Source organism: Phoenix dactylifera, chromosome 1, assembly GCF_051530095.1.
Source record: "Phoenix dactylifera cultivar Ajwa chromosome 1, Ajwa_hap1_PhDact_Kaust_v1.1, whole genome shotgun sequence".
NCBI classification, from domain to species: Eukaryota; Viridiplantae; Streptophyta; class Magnoliopsida; order Arecales; family Arecaceae; genus Phoenix; species Phoenix dactylifera.
Window position 1 is genome coordinate 73,799,098 of NC_143190.1, and position 22,655 is coordinate 73,821,752.

General features: G+C 39.7%; 1 protein-coding gene across 5 annotated transcripts; it reads left to right on the forward strand.

Annotated features, from left to right (window-relative positions):
* Window positions 1–10,339: 10,339 nt before the first annotated feature.
* On the forward strand, window positions 10,340–21,185 carry LOC103709428 (nudix hydrolase 20, chloroplastic-like). 5 transcript variants are annotated; one of them, XM_088711752.2, is made up of 9 exons: window positions 10,340–10,709; window positions 10,932–10,996; window positions 12,437–12,655; window positions 13,066–13,150; window positions 13,755–13,880; window positions 15,598–15,677; window positions 18,049–18,164; window positions 20,554–20,674; window positions 20,909–21,185. In XM_088711752.2, exons 1-9 carry the CDS (start codon window positions 10,461–10,463, stop codon window positions 20,976–20,978), a joined length of 1,131 nt encoding a protein of 376 aa, XP_088567878.1. In that variant the 5' UTR covers window positions 10,340–10,460; the 3' UTR covers window positions 20,979–21,185. The 5 variants fall into 5 exon arrangements, with proteins under 5 accessions (XP_088567878.1, XP_008792971.1, XP_008792972.1 ...); XM_008794749.4 differs by having other exon boundaries at window positions 12,437–12,617; window positions 13,070–13,150; XM_008794750.5 differs by having other exon boundaries at window positions 12,437–12,617; window positions 13,070–13,150; window positions 20,554–20,645.
* The last annotated feature ends 1,470 nt before the right edge of the window (window positions 21,186–22,655 follow it).

Sequence of the window (22,655 nt, forward strand, 5' to 3'; positions counted from 1 at the left end):
TAGCCCAAGCATCTGTTTTGCTGCACCTATGTCTTTCATTGCAAACTTCCTTAATAGCTCTTTCTTCCATCTTTCAATCTCTTGTAGGTTCGGTCCGGCTATCAACATGTCGTCAACATACAAGAGTAAGATGATAAAACTGCCATCAAGTACCTTATGATAACAGCAATGATCTTCTTGACATCTTGCAAAACCATTGTTGATCATGAATTCATCGAACTTTTTGTACCACAACCTCGGGGCCTGTTTCAAACCATACAAACTTCTCTTCAGTTTGCATACAAGGTTCTCCTTGCTAGGGACTGCAAAGCCGATAGGTTGCTGCATGTAGATGTCTTCATCAATCTCTCCATGGAGAAATGCAGTTGTAACATCCAACTGCTCCAAATACAGATTTTCTGCTGCCACAATACTCAGAATCACTCTGATTGTTGAATATTTGACTACCGGAGAGAAAATCTCAGTGTAGTCGATACCTTCCTTCTGTTGGAAGCCTTTCACAACCAACCTTGCTTTGTACCTCTTGCTGCCATCATGTTCCTCTTTAACTTTGTAGACTCACTTGTTCTGTAAAGCCTTCTTGCCTTCTGGTAGTGAACTGAGCTCCCAAGTTTGATTTCTATCCAAAGACTTCATCTCGTCCTTCATGGCTAACTCCCACTTCACCGAATCTATGCTTTCCATGGCTTCTTCATAACACTCGGGTTCACCTCCATCTGTCAATAGCAGATAATGTAAAGAGGATGAATATCTATCCGGTTGTCTGGAGATTCTTGTAGATCTTCTCAGCTGCGGTATACTTGGTTGAGGTTGTGCCGCAACAGTTTCTGAATTTTCAGGATTTCTCTGAACTCTTTTGGCAACGTCTTCTTCTGTAATCTCTTGCAACTCAACTTGCTGTTTTTCCTTGCTTTGCTCCCCTACATTCTCAAGATCTGAAGTATTCTTGTCCTTATAGAGAACTCGCTCATTGAATATCACATCCTTGCTTCTGATGACCTTCTGGTTCTGCGCATCCCAGAACTTGTAACCAAAATCATCTGTACCGTATCCAATGAAGAAACATTTTCTGGACTTTGCATCTAGCTTGTCCCTTTTCTCTGCATTGATGTGCACAAAGGAGACACACCCAAAGACCCTCAAGTGTGACAAATTTACTATTTTTTCTGTCCACTCTTCTTCAGGCAATTTGCAATCTAGGAAAACCGACGGGCCTCTGTTTATCAGATACGCTGCGGTGTTGACTGCCTCAGCTCAAAATATCTTGGGCAAACCAGCATGGATCCTCATACTATTGGCTCTCTCGTTCAGGGTTCTGTTCATTCATTCAGCGACCCCATTTTGCTGCGGTGTGCTCGGTATTGTCTTCTCCATTCGGATTCCATTCATTGCGCAGAATTTCTTGAACTCGCTGCTGTCATACTCACCGCCATTATCAGACCTTAGTCGTTTTATCTTTACACCGGATTCATTCTCCACTAGACTTTTCCACTTCTTAAAGGTGACAAATACCTCTGATTTATGCTTCATGAAATAAATCCAAACCTTTCTGGTAGAGTCGTCGATGAACGTGACATAATAGTGTGAGCCTCCAAGAGATGCAACCGGTGAAGGCCCCCACACATCTGTGTGTACAAGCTCTAGCTTTTCTGTCTTCGGTGTTCTTCCACCCTTTGAGAAACTAACTCTTTTCTGCTTCCCAAATATGCAGTCTTCACAGAGACCTACATCAACAGTTTTCAGATCTGCTAGCTTGTTCTTCTTCACCATCATCTTCATACCTTTCTCACTCATATGTCCGAGTCTGCGATGCCAAAGACAACTATCTGCACCTCTTTCTGCTAATGCCACCGTATTCTTGGTGTCATTGGTCATGTAGAGAGTTCCCAACTTGTTCCCACGTGCTATCACCATAGCTCCTTTGGTAATTTTCCATGAACCACCTACGAAGGTAGTAACATACCCTTCGCTGTCAAGCTGCCCAACAGAAATCAAGTTTCTCTTCAAGCCTGGGACATGCCTCACATTCTTCAGTTTCCACACTGACTGATTCAGCATCCTGATATGAACTTCACCTTTCCCCATAATATCTAAAGGCTCATCATCAGCGAGATAAACCTTTCCGAAGTCTCCTGCAGTGTAATTCAGCATACACTCCTTCCGTGAGGTAGAATGAAACGAAGCTCCAGAGTCTAGTATCCACAATTCCATAGGACTGTCCACACTAAGAATCAAAGCATCGTTGGCTTCATCTGTGGTTGCATTCACGGACTCCTCATTCTGCCCCTTGCTTGGATTCTTCTTTCTGAGCCAACAATTCTTCCTCATGTGGCCCATCTTGCCACAATGCCAGCAGCCATCGCCTTTCGATCTAGACTTGCTCCTTCTCTTAGACTTCGATCTGCCACGATTTTCACTGCATTGCACAGTTCTTCCTCTGCCTTCAGATGTGTTCAGAATCGAACCAGATTTCACACCAGACTCCCTCCTTCTGATATCTTCACTGAGTATCAGATTTCGGACCTCCTCAAACTTCAGTTTGTTTGAGCCGCAGGAACTGCTTACAGCTATCACCGTTGCACCCCAACTTTCTGGCAAGGAGGATAGGAGAATTAGAGCACGAACTTCATCCTCAAAGCTGATTTCCACCGAACTCAACTGGCTCGTAATCAGATTGAACTCATTGATGTGATCCGTAACTGAGGAACCTTCACTCATCTTCAGATTGAATAAACGGCGCATCAGGTACACCTTGTTAGAGGCCGAGGGTTTTTCATACATATTCGACAATGCTTTCAGCAAACCTGCTGTTGTCTTCTCTTCCAAAACGTTGAACGCAAGGTTTCGAGCCAACGTCAAGCGAACAACTCCCAAAGCCTGACGATCCATTAAATCCCAGTCGGCCTGTGACATATCTGTCGGTTTCATACCTTCAAGAGGTAGATGAAGTTTCTTCTGATATAAATAATCTTCGATCTGCATCTTCCAGAAACTAAAGTCTTTGCCGTCAAATCTGTCAATCTTGACCTTGCCTTCTTCAGCCGCCATTGCTCTCACTTTTTCCTTCGAACCAGATTGCTCTAATACCAGTTGTTAGGGATCAACCCTACGAATGCGGAATATAAAGGATAGTAGGAGAAAGAATAACACGACAAAAACAATAGCAAAATACACAAGACACTCAAGTTTATGTGGTTCGGAGTCTCTTGCTCCTACGTCCACAGCCGCACAGATCAATATTTCACTATATGATCAAAGGAAGTTACAGAGATTCAAGAGAAGAGAAACAAACTCTCTTTCTCACAGCAAACAATCTCTCTCAAGACGAGCAACACGTCGTCTTCCTGATGCACACAAAGGATCTACTTTTGGAACCTCTCGTTGATGAGTTCTAGGATTTCTCTAGGTTGCAACCACACCTCTCGTGTCCCTCAAGAAGTCTATATATACCTCCCAATCTCTTACTTTGATTAGGGCTCAAAAAACCTTGGCTTGGACCCGGTTCATAACTCAGCCTCGTGTGAAAACCGTGCTCGAGTCGACTCCCGCAATTCTGCGAGTCGACTCGGCAACAGTCCACAGAAAAATGCCTCTCTGTCTGCCTGTGGGATCGACTCCTGGAGTTCTCGAGTCGACTCCAACACTGGGGAGTCGACTCCAGGTCTGCTGGAGTCGACTCCAAAAACTGTGCCAAGACTACCTGCGTGCCAGAGTCGACTCCAAGTCTGCTGGAGTCGACTCCGGACCTTGCTGAAGGTTTCTTTCTTTGCTGATTCAACTCTGAATCTTCTCGAAACTCTTTCCGGCTTGTCTTCCCTTGATCCTCCACCACCATAGTGCACATAGGGGTCTAGGAAAAGGAAATGGATCAGGCTCCACAACCCAACATAGTTAGCTCCATTGAACAATGGAGGCCTATTGGTGGATTGCCCCTCACTAAGAAAAGATCCAAAAGGGGTTGCCATTTAAATCTTTTACTTCTTTTGAGAATTGGAACACCAATCAATATAAGAGCACCTGCTCTGATACCACTTGTTGCCTAAGAAGACAACCCAAGAGGGAGGATGAATTGGGTTTTAATTAATTATTAACTAATTAAAAATAAAGTGAGTGATTAACTAAATCTATTGCAAGTGGATTAGTTAGATCACTAGATGCAATGAATGAAGAGAGAGAAGGAGACAAAGATTAATACAAACACAGAGAGGTTTATAGTGGTTCGGAACCAACACTTGCTCATACGTCCACTCCCCAAGCCGCACTTGGAAGTTCACTATAATCCCTAAGATTACAATCGGTTGTTATGCAAGCTCACAAATAAACTTGTTGTTTTCACGAGATCACAACGAACTCGGTCGGTTTTGACAGACTCATTGACTAGAACCAAACGATTGTTTTCTCAGGGTTACAATCAAACCCAGTTAATTTTTTCCGGTTCACCAACTACAACCTTACACCGTTGGTTTTAACCTTGGCTCACCAACAAACCTAACTTGCCTTGATTCAATCCCTTGATTGAACCAAGAAGTAAAGTAAGATTTTAAGTTTACAACAATAAAGCTTCTAAAAAGCTGATTTAGGGCAATATAAACAAAGAGGAGTTAGAAGCCCTCAAACAGATTTGAGTTGTTGAAGTAGGGCTTCTCGATTTCTAAGTCTCCTCTTGAATGAGCCGGAGGATGGGGAACAGTCGGTAGAGCTTTGAATGCGAATGAAGCCTTTTTTATTTGAGTTGAATGCACTTCTCCCTTCTTTTGCTTGGATTCACTCTTGAGATGCTTTTGGTGGTTGAAAACCTTTAATGTTCAAGTGGAATAACTCTTTTCTTGTCTACTACTGTTTACCCTGGCTATTTAAGTGATCCCCTTTGAAAAATAGCCGTTAGAGAGGAGATTAGAGCCATTCTGACCCATCTGCACAATCTGACAATGTATCCGTTGGGATTGGAGTTGACTCGCGCAATCTGGAGTCGACTCGCGCTATACTGGAGACGACTCGGCCACTATTCTAAATTTGAATTAAAGTGCATGCCTTGTCCTGGAGTCGACTCGCCAACAGCTGAAGACGACTCGGACACTTAGGAGTCAGCTTGTTCTCAGGGTTCCAGAAGTCCAAATTTCTGTATTTCTCTCACGAGTCGACTCGGCCAAACTAGGAGTCGACTCGGATGACTTGGGAGATGACTCTGGAACACCTGAAGTTGACTCGTTCACAGGATCTCCGAAACTGATTCTCTGCCTTTCAGACTGCTTTCCTCTGGGAGTCGACTCGGACAAACTGGGAGTCGACTCGGCTGATATGGAAGACGACTCATAGTCTTCGCGAGTTGGCTCACTGACAGGATCTCAAATACTAACATTCTACCTTTTTGTCAGCTTCTCCTTAGAGTCGACTCGCCAAGCACCGGAGTCGACTCGCAACCTTTTGGAGTCGACTCGCTCTCAGGGTCAAAACTCCATCGTTCTATCTTTCTGTCTGTTCTCAGTCGGAGTCGACTCGCAGAGTCCCGGAGTCGACTCGAGGTTGTGCTAGAAACTTGCAAGCATGTCGGAGTCGACTCGCAGAGTCCAGAAGTCGACTCGTGATGCAGACTTTGGTTCAGACATAGTTTAATACTTAACCAAACGACTCTGAACTAAAGCTCAAGGCACTTAGACAGAAATTAATAAAGATTCACCTGAAATACTAGATTGAATTCATCAAAACAATATAAAACATACTCAAATGCTTTGAGCTCATCAAAATCAATTAAGGAAATACTCAATCATTCCACAAATAATTTGAAGGTGGTGAGGGGGTATTTGCCTAAAAGCGTGCTAGTGAGGAGGGGTGTCTAGATCCCATCAGCATGTGCGGTGTGTCCGAATGTGGAAGGGACCATTTAACATGCCCTTATTGAGTGCCCGCGAGCTAGCCAGATTTGGGGAAGCGCCTTCCCCAACCATCGACAGATGTGGGCGACAATTGGGAATTTTCTGAACTTTCTGAAATCCTCAATGCGTGGTCCGGGAGATGAGGAGAGGGGGACGCGGGCGGCTTACTTGGCTTACCACAGCTGGTTGGACAGGAACACCTGGGTCTTCAAGGATGGTAGCTCCCACCCGAGGATGGTGGCAGACAGAGCTCTTCTACACGTGGCGGAGTTTCTTGACATCAGTGCTGCTTCGCCTGCTGAGGTAACTAGAGAAACCTGGGGCACTCATTTTGCTATTACAGCGTCCAAGACTATGCTTGTTTCCTGAGTGCCTCCACCCCTTGGCTACCTCAAGATAAACTTCGATGGCAGTATTGGCGAGGGAGGGACCCACAGAGGTGTAGGTTTTATTATTAGATATTATGATGCCAAGCTAGTGGTGGCAGGAGGATGACAGATTTTCGACATGTCTATCACGGATGCTGAGCTTAGAGCTTGTCAGGATCAAGCGCTACTATTACACCAAAATCCACAGGTGTTAGTGAAGGCGCAACTTTATTTTCTTAAACTAGCGTAGTGGTCCATAGCACCACGAGTCGACTCCGGACTCCAACAGGGCCTCGCCAGTGGGTTCAGGGATCTCCTAGTGGTATAACCCATCCTACTCCTCCAGCGCATCCATGTTGGCAGGCGGCAGGACTGACTCGGCCCTTCAGGCCTCCGCCAATGTTGACTCGGCCCCTCAGGCCTCCGCCAACATTGACTCGGCCCCTCAAGCCTCCGCTAACAATCCCCCCCCAACGTGATGCTTGGGTTTCGAACTCGAGACCTATGGTTCTGATACCAATTGTCAGGATCAAGCACTACCATTACACCAAAACCCGCAGGTGTTAGTGAAGGCACAACTTTATTTCCTTAAACTAGCGCGGGGTCCATAGCGCCACGAGTCGACTCCGACCAAGCCTCACCCGACTCCGGACTCCGACAGTACCTCGCCACTGGGTTCAGGGACCCCCTAGTAGTATAACCCACCCTACTCCTCCAGTGCATCCACGTTGGCAGGCGGCAGGACTGACTCGGCCCTTCAGGCCTCCGCCAACATTGACTCGGCCCCTCAGGCCTCTGCCAATGTTGACTCGGCCCCTCAGGCCTCCGCCAATAGAGCTGCATGGGAGGATATCGTTTATGCGAGGCAGGTGCTGAGTGCAGACAGAATCCTCCTCGAAGGAGACTCGACCACACTGATTGAGTAGATCCGGAGCCGGAGAAGCGTGGTTGAGGAGGAGCCGGAGAAGCGCGGTTGAGGAGAAGTGTATATTCCACCAGGCCACACACGTCTACAAGGAGGCAAACGGGGTCACTGACTAGGTTGCCTTTTATGCAGCTCAGCACTCTGGCGGTTTCATTTGGTCGGCCCATTAGTCGGTGTCGGAGTCCCTGGGTAGCCTTTTGTGTTTTGATTTTGCTGGTCACATTCACACTCGTAAAATGTAAGCCGCCGTTGTACCAAAATAATAATAATAATAATTTAATCATTTTAAAATTTAAAATTTAAATGTTAATCGACTTAGAATACTTTAATTGGTTTAGAATGCTTTAATTGGTTCATAATTGGAGACCTATACAAATCAAGTCCATTTAAAATTGGTAACAGATAAAGTAAAAGAGATAATATGTTAAATTCTTTTTGAGAAAATAAAAGCATTTATTAGTGGACCATATTACCATTTTTTTGAACTCACAAGAAAGAGACCGTAGCCTTGAAAAAAATAGATACTATTTTATGTTTGTCTGAGATGTCAATAGATATAATCTATCGAGGAAGAATACATTAAAATTCAAAAATATTATTTTCTAACATAGCATAGGTGTTTCAGAAATAATACGCACACATGTAAAGCCAATCCAAAGCAATCAGGTTGCACATGAATAAACAACAATAGAAGCATAAATGATGAAGATATGAGTAAACTAGACTTGGCTTAAGATAGATTCAGAAATTTTCACACTGCTCGAGCCACCTTGAGCTTCGCTATGTGTGGCTTATTATCCATTGATAATTGAGGGAATGGGATAGAGGATCGTGAAAATGAAGATTTATTGACCATGGTCATAAATATGGGGATCACTAATATTGATTTAACACCTAGATCCCCCTATGGTTGTTACTAGCATACCACTCTGAAAAAGGGATGATATTAGCTTTTGTCTGTTTGTCATCTTTGTAGTTAATGCAATTCTAAGAAAGGAGAAGGAGAACTAGAGAACACAACTAAGATCTCTAGTAACAGGCTTTGTAGGGTCAAATTGGTGGACATGGAGGAAGTGGATATTGGGGTTAGACCGTTAGAGATATTGTATTTGTGGATAGAGAAGAGGAAAGAAGAAGATATGGGAGTATGATGCTATCAACTTCGAGGAAACGATTTAGATCATCAGTATTGCATTCGCAATATAAAGCGAGATTGCAATATATATTAGATGGTAAGATGAAGGTGTAGAATTGAGAATTCCCCAACCTAGATGATTGAAACGGTCAAGCGGCTACATAAAAGTTGTTTGCAAAGTAACGTGAAGTCATCCTTTTTTGAGGAACATAACATAGGAAGTCATCCATGGTGAACAAATAATAAATGTTTTGAATGATACTTGGATGTTAGATATCCGGTTGACGATGGTGAACCAAGAACCATTATAGAATATGAAGGTTTATAACCTTTTCATCCCATAGAAAAAAATGTTGGAATGCTTCTCTCATGTCCCACATTTTTGGTGATTTTCTGGCGAGCAAATTCTGCCGATTGCTATTCCTCACCATGATATGTCAAATAGGGACCTCTATAAGGTACAAGATGCGCCGGCAAGAAGATGGACAGTGCATGGGTTTGGAAATATAGAGTCCACCCAAGAGTGGCACTCTTCTAATGAAAATTGGTGTGGGATATCCCATTTGCATTGTCGCTGACGATGGTGAACGAAGAACCATTATAGAACATGAAGGTTTATAACCTTTTTCATCCCATAGAAAAAATGTTGGAATGCTTCTCTCATGTCCCGCCATTTTGGTGATTGTCTGGCGAGCAAATGCTGTCAATTGCTATTCCTCATCACGATATGCCTTATAGGAACCTCTATAAGGTAGATACGTCGGGTAAAAGGATGGGCAGTGCATGGGTTTGGAAATATAGAGTCCACCCGAGAGTGGCACTCTTCCAGTGAAAATTGGTGTGGGATTGGCTTTCATGTCGAGAAGTGTTGTGTGGAAGTGGGTTGAATATATATTCTGAATGTGATTGTTGCCCCAATGAGGAGGAAATGACTTCTCATGTTCTATTCATAAAAGCCAAGCGAGCGTGGACTTTGACAAGTATGCCTACCACTTTTATTATTGATCCATCCCCGGCCTTTCTTGCTCTACTAAAAGTCAATAGAAACAGTGCCAACAGAAGGTCTTTATGCATTCGAGTGGCATATAGTGCTTATAATATTTGGCTTACTCGAAATAGTCGTATATTTGAAAATTGTATTACGTTCCATGATTTGTGCTAGAAATAACCCTTGTGCAAGCTAATGAAGTCATCGAATTGTACATTGTTAGAGAATCCTTAACAACTAGGGACACCTATGACTCCATCTCAGCAGTCGCTGTTTTCTTGAATGGTGTATATCACTTGGGAGCTCTTATCCTCGAGCTTTCTCAAAGTTAATTTCGATTGGTAGTATGGTTGATGGTGGCATTAGAGGAGGGACAGGTTTTGTTATTAGATAACCATATTTTGAGTTAGTGGTCGTTGGTAGTATGCATCTGTTTAATATCATTGTTCTAGTGGCTAAATTAAGAGGAGCTTGTGAAGGACTTTGGTATGTGATATTGATTCTAAAAGCTAATTATATCCTCTTAGAAGACAACTTCGCAACAATGACTAGATGGATAGCTAGATAAAATTAGATAGTAAAGAGTTATCTTTTACTGATGGATATTTGGACCCTAACTGAAAAGTGTCTTTCTTTCTCCATCATAGATGTATACCAAAAGGCGAATAGAGCAGCGAACCAGATAGTGTATTATGTGGCAGGTCACTTTGATAGTATTGTATAGATGGATTATGCTTCTATATTTTTTTTAAAATTTTGGTATATTTTTTCTTCCAATACGAGTGGATGTGTTCAAACTAAATGGGTATAGGCTATCAGTTTAGTAAAAAAGAAGGGGGGGGGGGGGGGGGGGGGGGGGGGGGGGGGGGGGAAGCATAATACTGGTATGTGCGTGTTTTCTTGCAAAGGAGCAAGCCTCGAGCATGAAGCCGGCAAACGTTCCTCTGCGTACGTACTGTAGTCTTCGTACGGTTAAGAGTCGGGCGCCCGCATAACCTCTTATGCGTCTGTTTTCTTTTATGTATATTCTTTTATATATATAACGGCCACATTTCGCCTCCCCTCGGTCTGCCCGCTGTCGCTCTTCCCCTCCTATGAGTCCTCTCCGACTCCTTCTTTCGCATCCCCTCTGTTCCCAAGAAGACGGTCTCCGTGCTTTCTCTTGTCTCTCATGGCGTGCTATCTCTTCCCGGCCGCCATCGTCGCTCCCCGGAGCTCCCCTCTCCCCCGCTTCGCCCACCACCGAATCCGAGCTCAGAAACCCTCGATCTCCAACCCGAAGAGACTCTCCTCGGTAGTGTCGAGCGGAAGATTCGGCTGGGACGACGTTCTTCGAGTCGGCGAGGGCAATCAAGAAGACGACGACCCTTCGGATCTCCGAGGCTACTTCGAGAAAGTTCGGGCATGCAATCGTGGATCCGTAGGTCCTCCATCACTCACACATGGGGTTGTTTCTTCCATTGGTTGATCTCTTATTGGTTTCTTGGGATTCAGGGTTTAGGGTTCACTGACTGGAAGAAATTTGATTTGGTTTTCTTTTGAGCTTCAAAAAGTTCCGATTTAATGTATTTTTAATTCACGTCATATCAAGAAAAAAAAATCACGTTGATATGGGTTTTTTTCCTGCTGGAAATTTAAGCAGGAAAAGCAATCGGAGTTTGTCCCCTTCGTGGTCGAGGATCAGATTGTTGGATACATACATAGGGGGTAAGAGTTCAAGATTCTGGGTGATTCTTCTTTTCTTTTTCCACCTTTCATTTTTACATACATAGGGGGTAAGAATTCAAGATTCTGGTGATTCTTCTTTTCTTTTTCTACCTTTCATTTTTTTTTTCATAAAATGATGGAAGTTTATAATTTAGGATTGTTGGATGCTCATACAAAGAAGTTCTTGAGGGCATTTTAGGATACTTGTCTATAATTTGTGAGGCGTTCTAAGATTTTGTAGCAAGCTTTTGTATCTTCTCAACTATTACACCTTAAATTATGAAGCTTTTAGAATTTATGTTTGTTGTGCCCCAGAAATTGCCTTCTGTAGCTTTTGCTTTTCTCATTTGATGGCATCATTGTGCAATAAATGTTTGTGCGGATACATCTCTTGATTTATCTACGACCCCAGACCACTATGGATGTAAATTTGTTTGAAGCAAACAGGTAACTCTAGTGTATCACTTTAAAAATGACTCTAGTTTTAAAAGAGGATCAAACCAATTGTTCTGTTTTTTTTAAGGACCCCTAAGACATTATTGACTTTGCATACAGTGGCATTCTTATATACTGCATTCTATGCAAGGACATAAGTAAAATTGTGCAGAACGATATTTGCTTGATGAAAGATATTGAATGATTCTTATTTTCTAGAACTCCAGCATGATATATCTCTATGAATAGCTTTTGATGATCGAACCGTTGCCTACATATTAACTACAACTACATGTATGCTGTAATTTAAGCTGACTATATTGGTTTTCAAGCATACTTGTGCAACTTTAATCACTCTGATCGCAGCTAGGCATAACTAACTGTTTAAATAAATGAGTATCCTGAGGAAATGCTTAACAAATTATTGGTCGGTAGAACTCTGAAATGAAATTTATGGTGGGGCACTATTTTTAGTTGAATCATCCGACTTGTTTTTCATGTAAACATATACGCCATGCAATGTTCCCGTCCAGGTGATTGTGATTGTTTGACCTAATAATGTATTTCATTTTTCCCCTGAAGGTAGTCGATAATACTAGTTTTTATAATAAACGCTCTAGATTGCATTAACTTTGGGTCTCTTTGGATGCTGGATTCAACTATCTGGCAATAACGCATACCCTGCGGGAGCTGAAGAAACAATTGGTTTATAATCTTTTTACGATTCCCAGTAGTCCGCCAAATCCCTTGTCACTAAAATTTAGGGATAAGTTAAAGCACCTTTTCAAGGTAATTGATTATCCAAAAATGACGGATTTGGGACTCACTGTTGGCCACTGATGATCATCATAACCTCCTCCATGTGGTCATCTTTCACTCCAGAATTCTTCAAGGGACTGCGAGCAGATCTTATCGCTGGATAAAATAATCTGGCATCCTAACAGGTCCTTACCATCCAAAAAAGTATAACTATCTTCTACTGACTTGGCTCTTAACATGGTTCAGTTTCATTGAGCATCTAAGAAAGTTTCAAGATGTTTTCACTATTGTGTCGGGCAACAATGGCTGTTATATTGGTGACCGTGTCACTCTTCATTCATCACTTAAGAAGCCAGAGGACAAAACAAGAGCAGTTGGAGATGCCATCACTTGTCTAGGGAAACTGATTCCAGGTATACGCAATGAGGTACTTATTTGTTATCTGAGTTCGTTTTGTAATTTGCTTTATTCTCGAAGCAGTTACTTCATGTCATATTTTGTTATATTTTAGGAAATATGCATTCACCTGGTCTGTTGGTTTTTTAATAATCTACCTTAAATGAACCTCCAAATTTCCATGCTAGATCAGGAAGGGCATAACCTTTGTCATGGCAAATTTCATTTTTTTCAAGTTGAATCATATTGTAAGATGTTGTATCCACTAGGGAATGAAACTTGTGGTCATCATCTGTTTGCCAAAATGAAGTCTAAATGGATGTCCAAATGCATTTAATAGCCTGCTCTGCCTTTTTATTTAACCATATGTTGGCTTTTCATGATGATGATTCCTTTCTATACCAAAAGATGTTTAAATCTACTACGTCACTTATGTATTGTTGCCTTTCTTCAATGATGTTTCTATATGTTGATCCCAACCAGCTGTACCCTGTGACATCATCATTTGGGATGCCTGTATTCTTCTCTCTTGAACGTGCAGCTGCTCCTTACTTTGGTATAAAGGTTAGTTATTTTAATTGATGTATGTATTTACACTAATGCATTGTCATGTCATTGCATTTATAAAGCTCCTCAAAAGAACAAATGCATATGTTGATATATTTCTGCATAAGAGAACCTTATGAATTGGGATTTGATTGAAATATGTTGTAATTTTTAGAGGGATTCATGTCTCATAAGTAATAAAAACATATCAAGAGTCTGACTATCCCAAACTTCAAAAGTCAAAGTTCTCATAACAAGGTTAATAAGTTTTGATTGTCCTTTTGGTTTTGCAGTTCAGGTAATTTCCTGTAAGGCTGCATATCTGTGAGTAGACATTTTACATTATTAGTTAATTTATTTGCTCTTTATTAATATTCTTGTTGATATCAGTGCCTGCTGGCCTTTCTCATGCTTTCACAACTTAATTTCATGGATAAGTAGGGTCTTCTTTCTTTTTTCTTTCCTTTTTTTTTTCCTTTTTAAATTCCTATACTATGGGGTTCTTGTTATTCATGTCTGTTAAGCTTGTCTTGCTGACCCTTCTTTTTTTTATTTTAAAAAAGACTTTTTAATGAAAAAATAATTCATCTATCTGTTGTCTTTGTATTTCTGTGGTTAACAGGCTTATGGTGTTCATATGAATGGCTATGTTGAGAGGGATGGGCAGCAATTTCTCTGGATAGGGAAGAGAAGTGATATGAAGCCAACCTTCCCTGGGATGCTTGATCATCTGGTTGCTGGGGGCCTGGTATGCAATCAATACTCAAACACAAGTACATATATACATACACACATACTTCTTTGAAGCATTCAGTAGATCTGCCTTTTCAATTTCTGCTGGGGCTTTAATATGTTTGTCAAGATCATGCAACCAGAGGGAAAAGTAAGGGTTTTTGTCACAATCTAGTTTCAGCTTTGTTCTGTTTTTGTTGTTTTTAAGTGCTTTTTGGATATCGAAGTCCTGGGGCCTTAGATGTTGATATGCTGTCTAACAACTATTTTACAATATCTAATGACAACTTCTTGCCATTATTTGGATTACCCTCCAAGATTTTTTGAAGACCATTTTTATGCATCACACTTATCAGAATGAATTATGATATAATAGAATGAAGACTTTTAGTTGTAGTAGAATTTCTGCATCACTCTTATCAGAATGTTGATATAATAGAATGAAAACTTTCGGCTGTAATGATTTCTATATTGTATTGATTATTGTTCTGGACAGGGTATCATTGGTATAGCTATCTTGATGTTATGTGTTCTTGTTATTGATATCATTGTATTATCTCTTTCTGTATTGTTGAATTTTTGCTTGGTATTTGCAATTGTGATAATGGGCTTTAATCTGTAACTTGCTTTATGCAGAGCGTTATGCTTGATCACTTGGACTGTTTTCATATCAAAACTTTGTCTATATGTGAGTCAGGAAAGTTATTGTAGTTATGCATACAGATTGTCTTTATGCATGCACTTATGCTGAGTTTGTATTAGCCTGTATAGGTTGTCTGTTCATGGGTTCATTTAGTCATAGTACTAAGATATGAAATTCTGGAATGAAAATTTTGTGCTCTGTGCCACAACATCGTAATGCTGGTCTGTAGTCAATAATTGCCTGTATCTCAAGTGACTGTATTTTAGCTTAATTAGGATGTATCACAGTCAAGAAAGTTTAGGTCTTGACTACATATTCTCAAAAGGAGTAAGGAGAATAAAAAGAAACAACTAGTGTTACCTTGGAGCATCAAGCTCTTGTTGCCAGGACATTGTTGTTGTAAAACTCATTAGCGGATCATGATAAATGGAGGTAGGGGTACAGTTGTGATAATGCATGCTAAGAGATGAGCCAGTGAAGAGAAAGAGAGACTGTCAAATAAAACTAGTCCCACTTATGTGTTATCTATGATGATTCAAATACATTTTCTTAAATGCTTGATTCTAATTTTCACTAATACACCCCAGTGCTAATTATTTCTTAGATTGTGACTAGCAGTTATTCGTTCATATTGGTGTTTACTTTGTAATTTATATGCATATATACACATTAGCAGCTGACTAGTTTTCTTCTTTGTATTTTTTACTGTATTACCATGAAATCCTAACATTTGTCCTTTATACACATTCTCATTCTGCTTCTGGTGTTACTGTAGTATTATTTTTCGATTTTCTTTAACATGATCTGAGAATTGTTTGCATGGGCAGTTTCAGTTCAAGTATCCTCAACTCCCTATCTTTAATTAAATGTTTGTACTTATATCTATCTTTTAGTGTAAATTTTGAAAGTGCTCACCATCTATTAGTAGTTATCCACCCACTTAAGGTAGGTTAGCCTCAATTACTAGTCTAACTTCTATCATCAAGCTACTTGCAAGAGCTTTTGTTCTTTATTAATGCAGAACATATGTAACTTATGGATAAATTTGATTTGACATGTGTTATCCTTTTCAACTTTTTTGCAAATTTAGCCACATGGGATCACCTGTAAAGAGAATCTTATGAAGGAATGTGAAGAGGAAGCAGGGATTCCAAGATCCATTTCCAATAAGTATGGTGACCTTCCATGAGTTTCAAATATATATTACATTTTGTTTTAAAATGGTTGAATAAAGTTAAGTGCAATGGAGAAAGAATTGAACAAGTTAATTTTGAGATTATTAAGTTTTCTGGGCTAGTAGTAATTGTTTCTTTTTGTTGTTACATATGATGTTTATAGTTTTGTGTTACTGGGTCTTTTATTTCTGGAAGTGAAGAAATATTAGTTTTTCTTTACTTTTGCCACTTATTTATCCTTCTTAATTGCACCGAGGCTGCCGTAAATCTGCTCAATGACAGTAGATTCAATTTTCTTTTCCTCTCTTCCAAGTTATCCATTCTTAGGTGCTTCTTTTCTGATGCCTCCTATAGGCTTCCTGTTAACCATGTTTTGTGTTCCAAAGTATTAGTTATGTGAACAAGAACAAATCTACTACTTTTGTCTTTACACAGGCAGTTGATAATGGAGGCAATAGCTTACCAGAAAAAGCATTGTCAGCATGCTTATCTAACGATGATTTCACCTCAGAGAAGTTTCTCATCCAATCATGTTGGTTTGTTACTATTTTTTTTAGTCCTGGTGCACGTAAAACTTCTTTAGCCTTTATTTGATTCATAATTGGAAACTAAGTTTCTCAATTATATTCATCAAATTCTTCCAATCACCATCAAACTTTACATCTTCCCCATTTCTTCCTGCCTCTATTTGATACAAGCACATTTCATCATGTAACTCTTTATGTGCCTGTCATGACTCAGCTTGCTGCTTAGTTGTTTGTTAAGAATTTACTTGGGATGGTTTTTTGCACCATTTCTTCCTATTTCAATGCTTTTGACATTTTTTTCCATCTATCATGTTTGGGGCCTTTACGATTTCTAAGAGCATGCATCTATCCATCAATCTATGGATGGTAACCGCACAGTTATTTTGATTCTTCTTATTATAAAGAGGCTGCTTTTGTGGACTTTGATAGATGTTGCTTCATTGAGATGTGCTCCTTGATCCATCTCTTTGGTAAATATTCCTTCTCTTTTGATCTGTGAAACTCAAGGCTTAATGAATTGCCCAATTGTCAACTTAGTCATTTAGTATGGAGCAAAACCTTGGCTGTGCAGATATGTTTGCTTTAGCACTTTGACTGCTTTTGCACCTGTGAAAGAGTTAGCCTTTTTATTATGAATGTTACAATATCTAACTCTTTTCATCACTTATTCCAGTATATTGTCTGGACTTCACCTATACCTTGTTGAGGTTTATGGATATAGAATTTGTTTACCTATGACTGCTTGTGCTTTATATGGTTCTCCGAGCACCTTCGCTGCAACAGTTTTTAATCATTGCCTGCTCCCTCTTCCACCATTGGCAATTTCGTCATTCCTGATTTTTGCCATTCCCCGCTGCTTGAGGGGCCTAATGTTTCTCTGCCTTTTCTTAACCCGAGTCATGTGAACCATGCTACTCTTGGTATATCCACTAGTGGGGGCTGGCCCCTTGTGGTTGTGATGGTACGAGTACTATCGAATTGCCTAATTAACCTTAGTTCTGCAACCTGGACAAGCTCATTATTTGATTGATAGGAAAAATTGCCTTCTGAGGGCATTCCTCTTTAATCGCTTTTGTTCTGTACTCTTTATCCTAACTTCTTAACAAGTCCTTTAACTAAATATTTCTTTTATTTAACTCCATAAAAAAATTATTTATGATCTTTGATAGGAATTGGGGTGTCTACTTGAATGGTTTGTTCCATTGCACATTTTTTTTTATTTCTCAGTTTTGCTGTGCACTAATGGCTACTATAAATCTATAACTCCTGTAATTTGCTATACTTAAAACTATGGTAACCATTCTAATTGTTCTGGCTTGCACCTGTGTTCATCTATGTTGTCCTCTGTCATGTCATTGCCATACATTTGATAATCCAAACTAAATTTGTCTTACTAAGCTCCTAGACAAATAAATCTGTGTTTGCCGGGAAGCTTTTAATCAGGTTATTTCTTGGCGGTTACTTGAAATCTAATGCCTAAACCTGGACTTGCAAACTTTTTATGTGGATATCTGCTGAGGAGTAGTTCTACCAAAGCTGCTCTCATTTTATGCCCACGTGGATGCATCCATTATAGAAGATTACTGGCTGGTTTTTCTCTCGTGTTACTGATGTGTGATTGCTTATGCATGATATACTTCTCAAATGCTGGAATCAGAAAATTTTTACATTGCCTAGTTAGCCATTTGCATTTAAGAGAAAGACATTGACTATATCAAGCTTAGTTCCTTTTTGTTCTTCAAAGTAACTTCAGCCTTTTTTGCTGTACGTTTTTGTTTTCATTGTTAGGAATATCTGAATTTTTAACACTACTCATGCAGAAATGTAATACTTGTGCAGTGCCATCTCAGTTGGAGCAATCTCTTACGTTGACATTGACGAGTACAAGTACAAAAGGGATGTTCTTTTCTGCTATGATCTAAAACTCCCTGCAGGATTTGTTCCCAAGAATGAAGGTGAGTCTTTTGAATGCACAAATTTTGCCAATGGAAATTTTTTCCATATCCTAGTTATTCCCCAAAATTGGATGTTGGTAGCTTTTATTGTAGTTTAGATTAAACCTATATTAGGGTGGCCTCCATTTTGTGTTAGCTGGTACAAACTTCTAAACTCCTATTGATGAATTAAGTTCTTGGAAATTACTGGACACCTGAAAGATATAGTTACCAATATATTATTGTATGATTGATGAGTGAACTTGTAATTTCTAAAGCTTTTCTACATGACTAAATTTAGAAAGAATTCATCAATTGAGCCTCGACTATTCTCCCATGATTTGCAATTTTTTTTTCTTCAATAAATTTCTTTGTTGTATCTATGATCACAAATGAGTTGACTTGGGTTTAGACAGGATTTAGATGTGCTATACCAGGATAAAGAATCAAGAACTTTGGGACTAGACCGACTCCATCTGAAAACTTTGGTCTTTCTTTAAATGTTCGTGTGAATTTTTCTTTTTCCAAATTAGATGAGGTGTTTTTATTTGATTTAGGTTTAGCCTTTTTTTGGGTTTTCCATTGCAAAACTAAGTCATAGCAGTATGAAGGTCTAAATTTTTATTCAAACATGACCTGACCGGTACTGTTTAATTAGATAAGTTTCATGTCAATTTCAGTTTGGATTCAATTTATCAGACTGCAACCCTGGGATCATCACATATATCTGGAATGTGGGAAAATGGTTTTACAGATTAGAAAAACCTCAAGGAATTGGCTTTTATTGTGTATGAACATTCATGAACCAATATTTTACTGCAACATTTAAGCATGCTGCATATTCTAAAATCTGTAATGATCAAGTTGTCCTATAGAATGATTCTTACTTGGGTGGTAGTTCTCCTTACATGGTCTTTCGATCAAAACTTCATGAAATATAATGACTCTAAGACCATGTTCAAATGTCAAAAAGCTAACCACCCTGTAAATAGATTTAGCCATGTGCACCCAACCTCTAAGCTGCAAACCAGCGAATAAAGTTATTTGCTATTTTGTTGGTGCTATCGTATTTAGTGGGATGGTGGGATAAAGTTGTAGAAAATGTTACGAAATAAGGAGAGAGAACTCTGGATGGTTAACTTTATTTCATCCTCCCCCTCCCCTGAAATAAAATTATCTAGTTAAATACCTTTTTGAGCCTTTGACTGAATAAAGTTATCTACCACTTTTTGGATAGTATTTGGCTAGTTCAACAAATAACTCTCTCTTACCTGCTAACCAGCATCCAGACACAGCCTAAGAATCTCTTCGTTGCCAAGCGGATGAAATAAAGGAAAACAATTAATTGTAAAATATGAAAAATAAAAACTTGAGATTTTTTCTCCTTCCTTGGTTGAATTTAGAATAATGTAGGAGTTCCCCTCTTTTCTTTCAAAAAAATAAAAAATGAGAATAATGTAAGAAAATAGTTGTGATATGAGTGTACTCTTCTGCTTGTATTTTGTTATTCTACAAGGAGTGAAATAGTTTTGGCATTTCGAAAGAAAAACCTAGCCAATGTTTTTACCTATTTTGGTCGCAATTTTCTTTTCACTGCCAAAGAAAAAAAGATTTCTCTAATTAATTTTCTCCTCATTGGCTAAGAAGACTTTAGTTGGTGCCAAGATTCTTATGCATTTTAATAATGATGATGAAACCATCATGGAAAGGGAGACAACTTTTCCCTTAAATTTTATTTCTTTTTACTCTTGAAGGAATCAGTGGTTCATGACAAACTTTAATCTGACATTAACCCTTTGATAGGTTTAGAGAGAGAGAGAGAGAGAGAGAGAGGCATGTTTTCTTAACTGAAAAGTCTAAGAAAAAGGGTGGCTTAGTGCATGAGGCTCCTACCGTTGTGGGGTCTGGGGAGGGTCAAATGTCCACAGCCTTACCCACATGCGGAGAGGCTACTTCCATATTTTGAATCCATGATCTTGAGGTCACAATGGAATAACCTGAACATTGTGCTAACCTTTGCCCTCAACTAAAAAGTCTACGCTTATAAAACTATCATCTTTCTAACCCTCATATTTAGAAATTTTATTCCTAAACTACTTGATATCAAGTCAGGACCAGGTCAGGTACAACTTATTTTCAGACCATCTTGTCAATACATATTAGCGTCCTCCTCTTCACAGGTATCTAATCCATTAATTTCCAAGCAAGAAAATCCTATATTTCCAATCTCCATTGATTCTTTTATTGACAATGCATCCACCTCAACACACTCCGTAGCAGCAGAATTCATGACTTCTGCTTTCTGCTTTTGTTTGTTCACATGTTATCTGGGTCTGTTTAATTACCTTATTAAGTGCTGTGCACATGCTTACGTAGATTTAATCACTCTATCTTAAAATTACTTTTGCAGATGGAGAAGTAGATAGCTTCAGATTAGTTCCTGCAGCTCATGTTGCAAATATTATTCAGAGGGCTGAATTCTTCAAGCCGAATTGTTCCATTGTAATTATTGATTTTCTCTTTCGTCATGGGTACTTAAACTATTCTCTCTTGTTAACTTATTTCTGAGCGATTCCACAGTTTGTATTTCATGTTTTCAAGCTATGATACATCAAGTTGCCAAAAGAAGTAAAATATGATTCTATAGCACAAAAACTAATGCATGTATTACAAGATAAGCTTGTGTAAACGCACATTGTAGAATTCAACCAACAGCCTTTGGCTTAATATTTCCTCTCTTAACCTCTTAACTTTCCTTTCTTCAGGTACATTTCTCCCGATGATCATGGTTATTTAGAGCTGCTGCAGAGTTTAAGGAGTGGTGATTGCTCCTGATCCATTTGTTTTGTTCTTAGAATCTGCCATGTTTCAATCTATCACTTGGTGGTGGTTGTTTGATTGTGTGTTTATATGTCATTCGAAAAAAGATTGCGCGCACAATCATAAAGTCATAGGGAAATCTGTAGTCCTTGAATCAGTGATCACCAGCAAAAAATAGAGTTATACCTTCCTGATCAGATATTTGAATAACTACCTTGAGCATATGTGGTTGCTAATTTTTAGAATGCTTATATTCTTTTGTTTGAATGATTGCCAAGGTCTGAAGCTTACTGCCATTACTGCAAAGGGCTTCAAAGAATGCGTCTGGTTTTGTTGCAGCACCCATTCTCTATTTGGTTTTGCTGTGCATTCAGTTTAATTTGAAGTTTCTCAGAAAATTGTGTAGCAAAATCTTTCTGAGTCCCTCCACAGTTTTGCTGTGCTTGCTTGGTCTTTCCTGCTATTCTTTTTCAAGATGGAGATTCATCTACTAACTTGTGTAACATTAATGCCTGTATTGGAAAAGGGAAGAATAGCAGGAAAGTTTCATTTCATTTATAAAATATTTATAAACAAAGTTTCATTTCATTTATAAAATATATTTTTTTTCAAAATGGAGCTCTAAATTTGTAGATCCAAAATGAATTTTTCATCTAAAAAATCTTCAGGCTCTCTGCTCCTAACATTCTATATATCTGAAAGAAAAAAAAAACAATAGGAGATATATGAGCTACGCGGCTCAGTAAGTGGCCATGTCTATCTTATTGGATCAATTACAATAATTTATATGGTAATGCATCATTTAAAGAATACAACAGTTATAGCAAAATAAAGCATTTCATAAATGATATACTTAAAACTAGTCATAAAGTAATACATGTTCAATCATCCAGGTTCATAAATATAGTTATGCATCATAAAATTGTCATTATTCCATGCTTTGAAATCTGTATTGTCAGATGGTAGTGCAGCTATGGCCACTCTTATTCCCATGGCAAGGCTTTTACCGACTACTATCATCTGTTGGCAAGGTCAAATGCCTAGTTACTATTACCCACTGGCGGGGGTCGTATGCCGAGTAGAGGTGGCAAAATATAACCCAACCCGCCAACTCGATTCGTGTTCGACCTGCCATAAATAGGTTTGGATTTGGCGTAAACAGGTTTGGATCGTAAACAGGTTGACTCGTTTAACCTGTTTATTAATTGGGTCTAATACATTTTAGATGTCTAACCCGTTTAACCATTTAATATATGGGTCGGGTTGGATCAGATAATCGTTTACCCGGTGATTAGGATTAGGATTTCCCCCGGTGAATGAGCACTTTCCTCCTCAAAGATCTAGGGTTTGAGGGCAGGGGAGGAGAGGCTGCGAGAGTGGCAGGAGAGGGCAACGGCGAGGGCATGGTCGACGGGGAGGGGGAGGGGCCGAAGTTCGTCGAGAAGAGAGGGTAGGAGAGGCCATAGAGGGAGTGCCATCGAGCATTGCGGGTGGCTGGGTCCATGGACTAGATGCGGTCCGAGTTCAGAAGAGAGAAGAAGGCGGCGAAGGAGGAGGACAAGGGAGATCGGCAGGGGCGAGGAGGGGAAGGAGGAGAAGAAGAGGAGGAACTTGCGTCGTCCTCATCCTCCTCGTCGTCGGAGGAGGAACGGCCACGACGGCATTTGTGGCACCGGCGGAGGGAGGAGGAGG

What these genes read in the sequence shown, in the direction of transcription:
- LOC103709428 (XM_088711752.2), top strand. Translation starts at nt 10,461, where the DNA reads ATGGCGTGCTATCTCTTCCCGGCCGCCATCGTCGCTCCCCGGAGCTCC. An exon ending in CTCCTTACTTTGGTATAAAG is followed by an intron (nt 13,151 to 13,754) that starts GTTAGTTATTTT and finishes TGTGGTTAACAG; the next exon opens with GCTTATGGTGTTCATATGAA. An exon ending in ATCTGGTTGCTGGGGGCCTG is followed by an intron (nt 13,881 to 15,597) that starts GTATGCAATCAA and finishes TTGCAAATTTAG; the next exon opens with CCACATGGGATCACCTGTAA.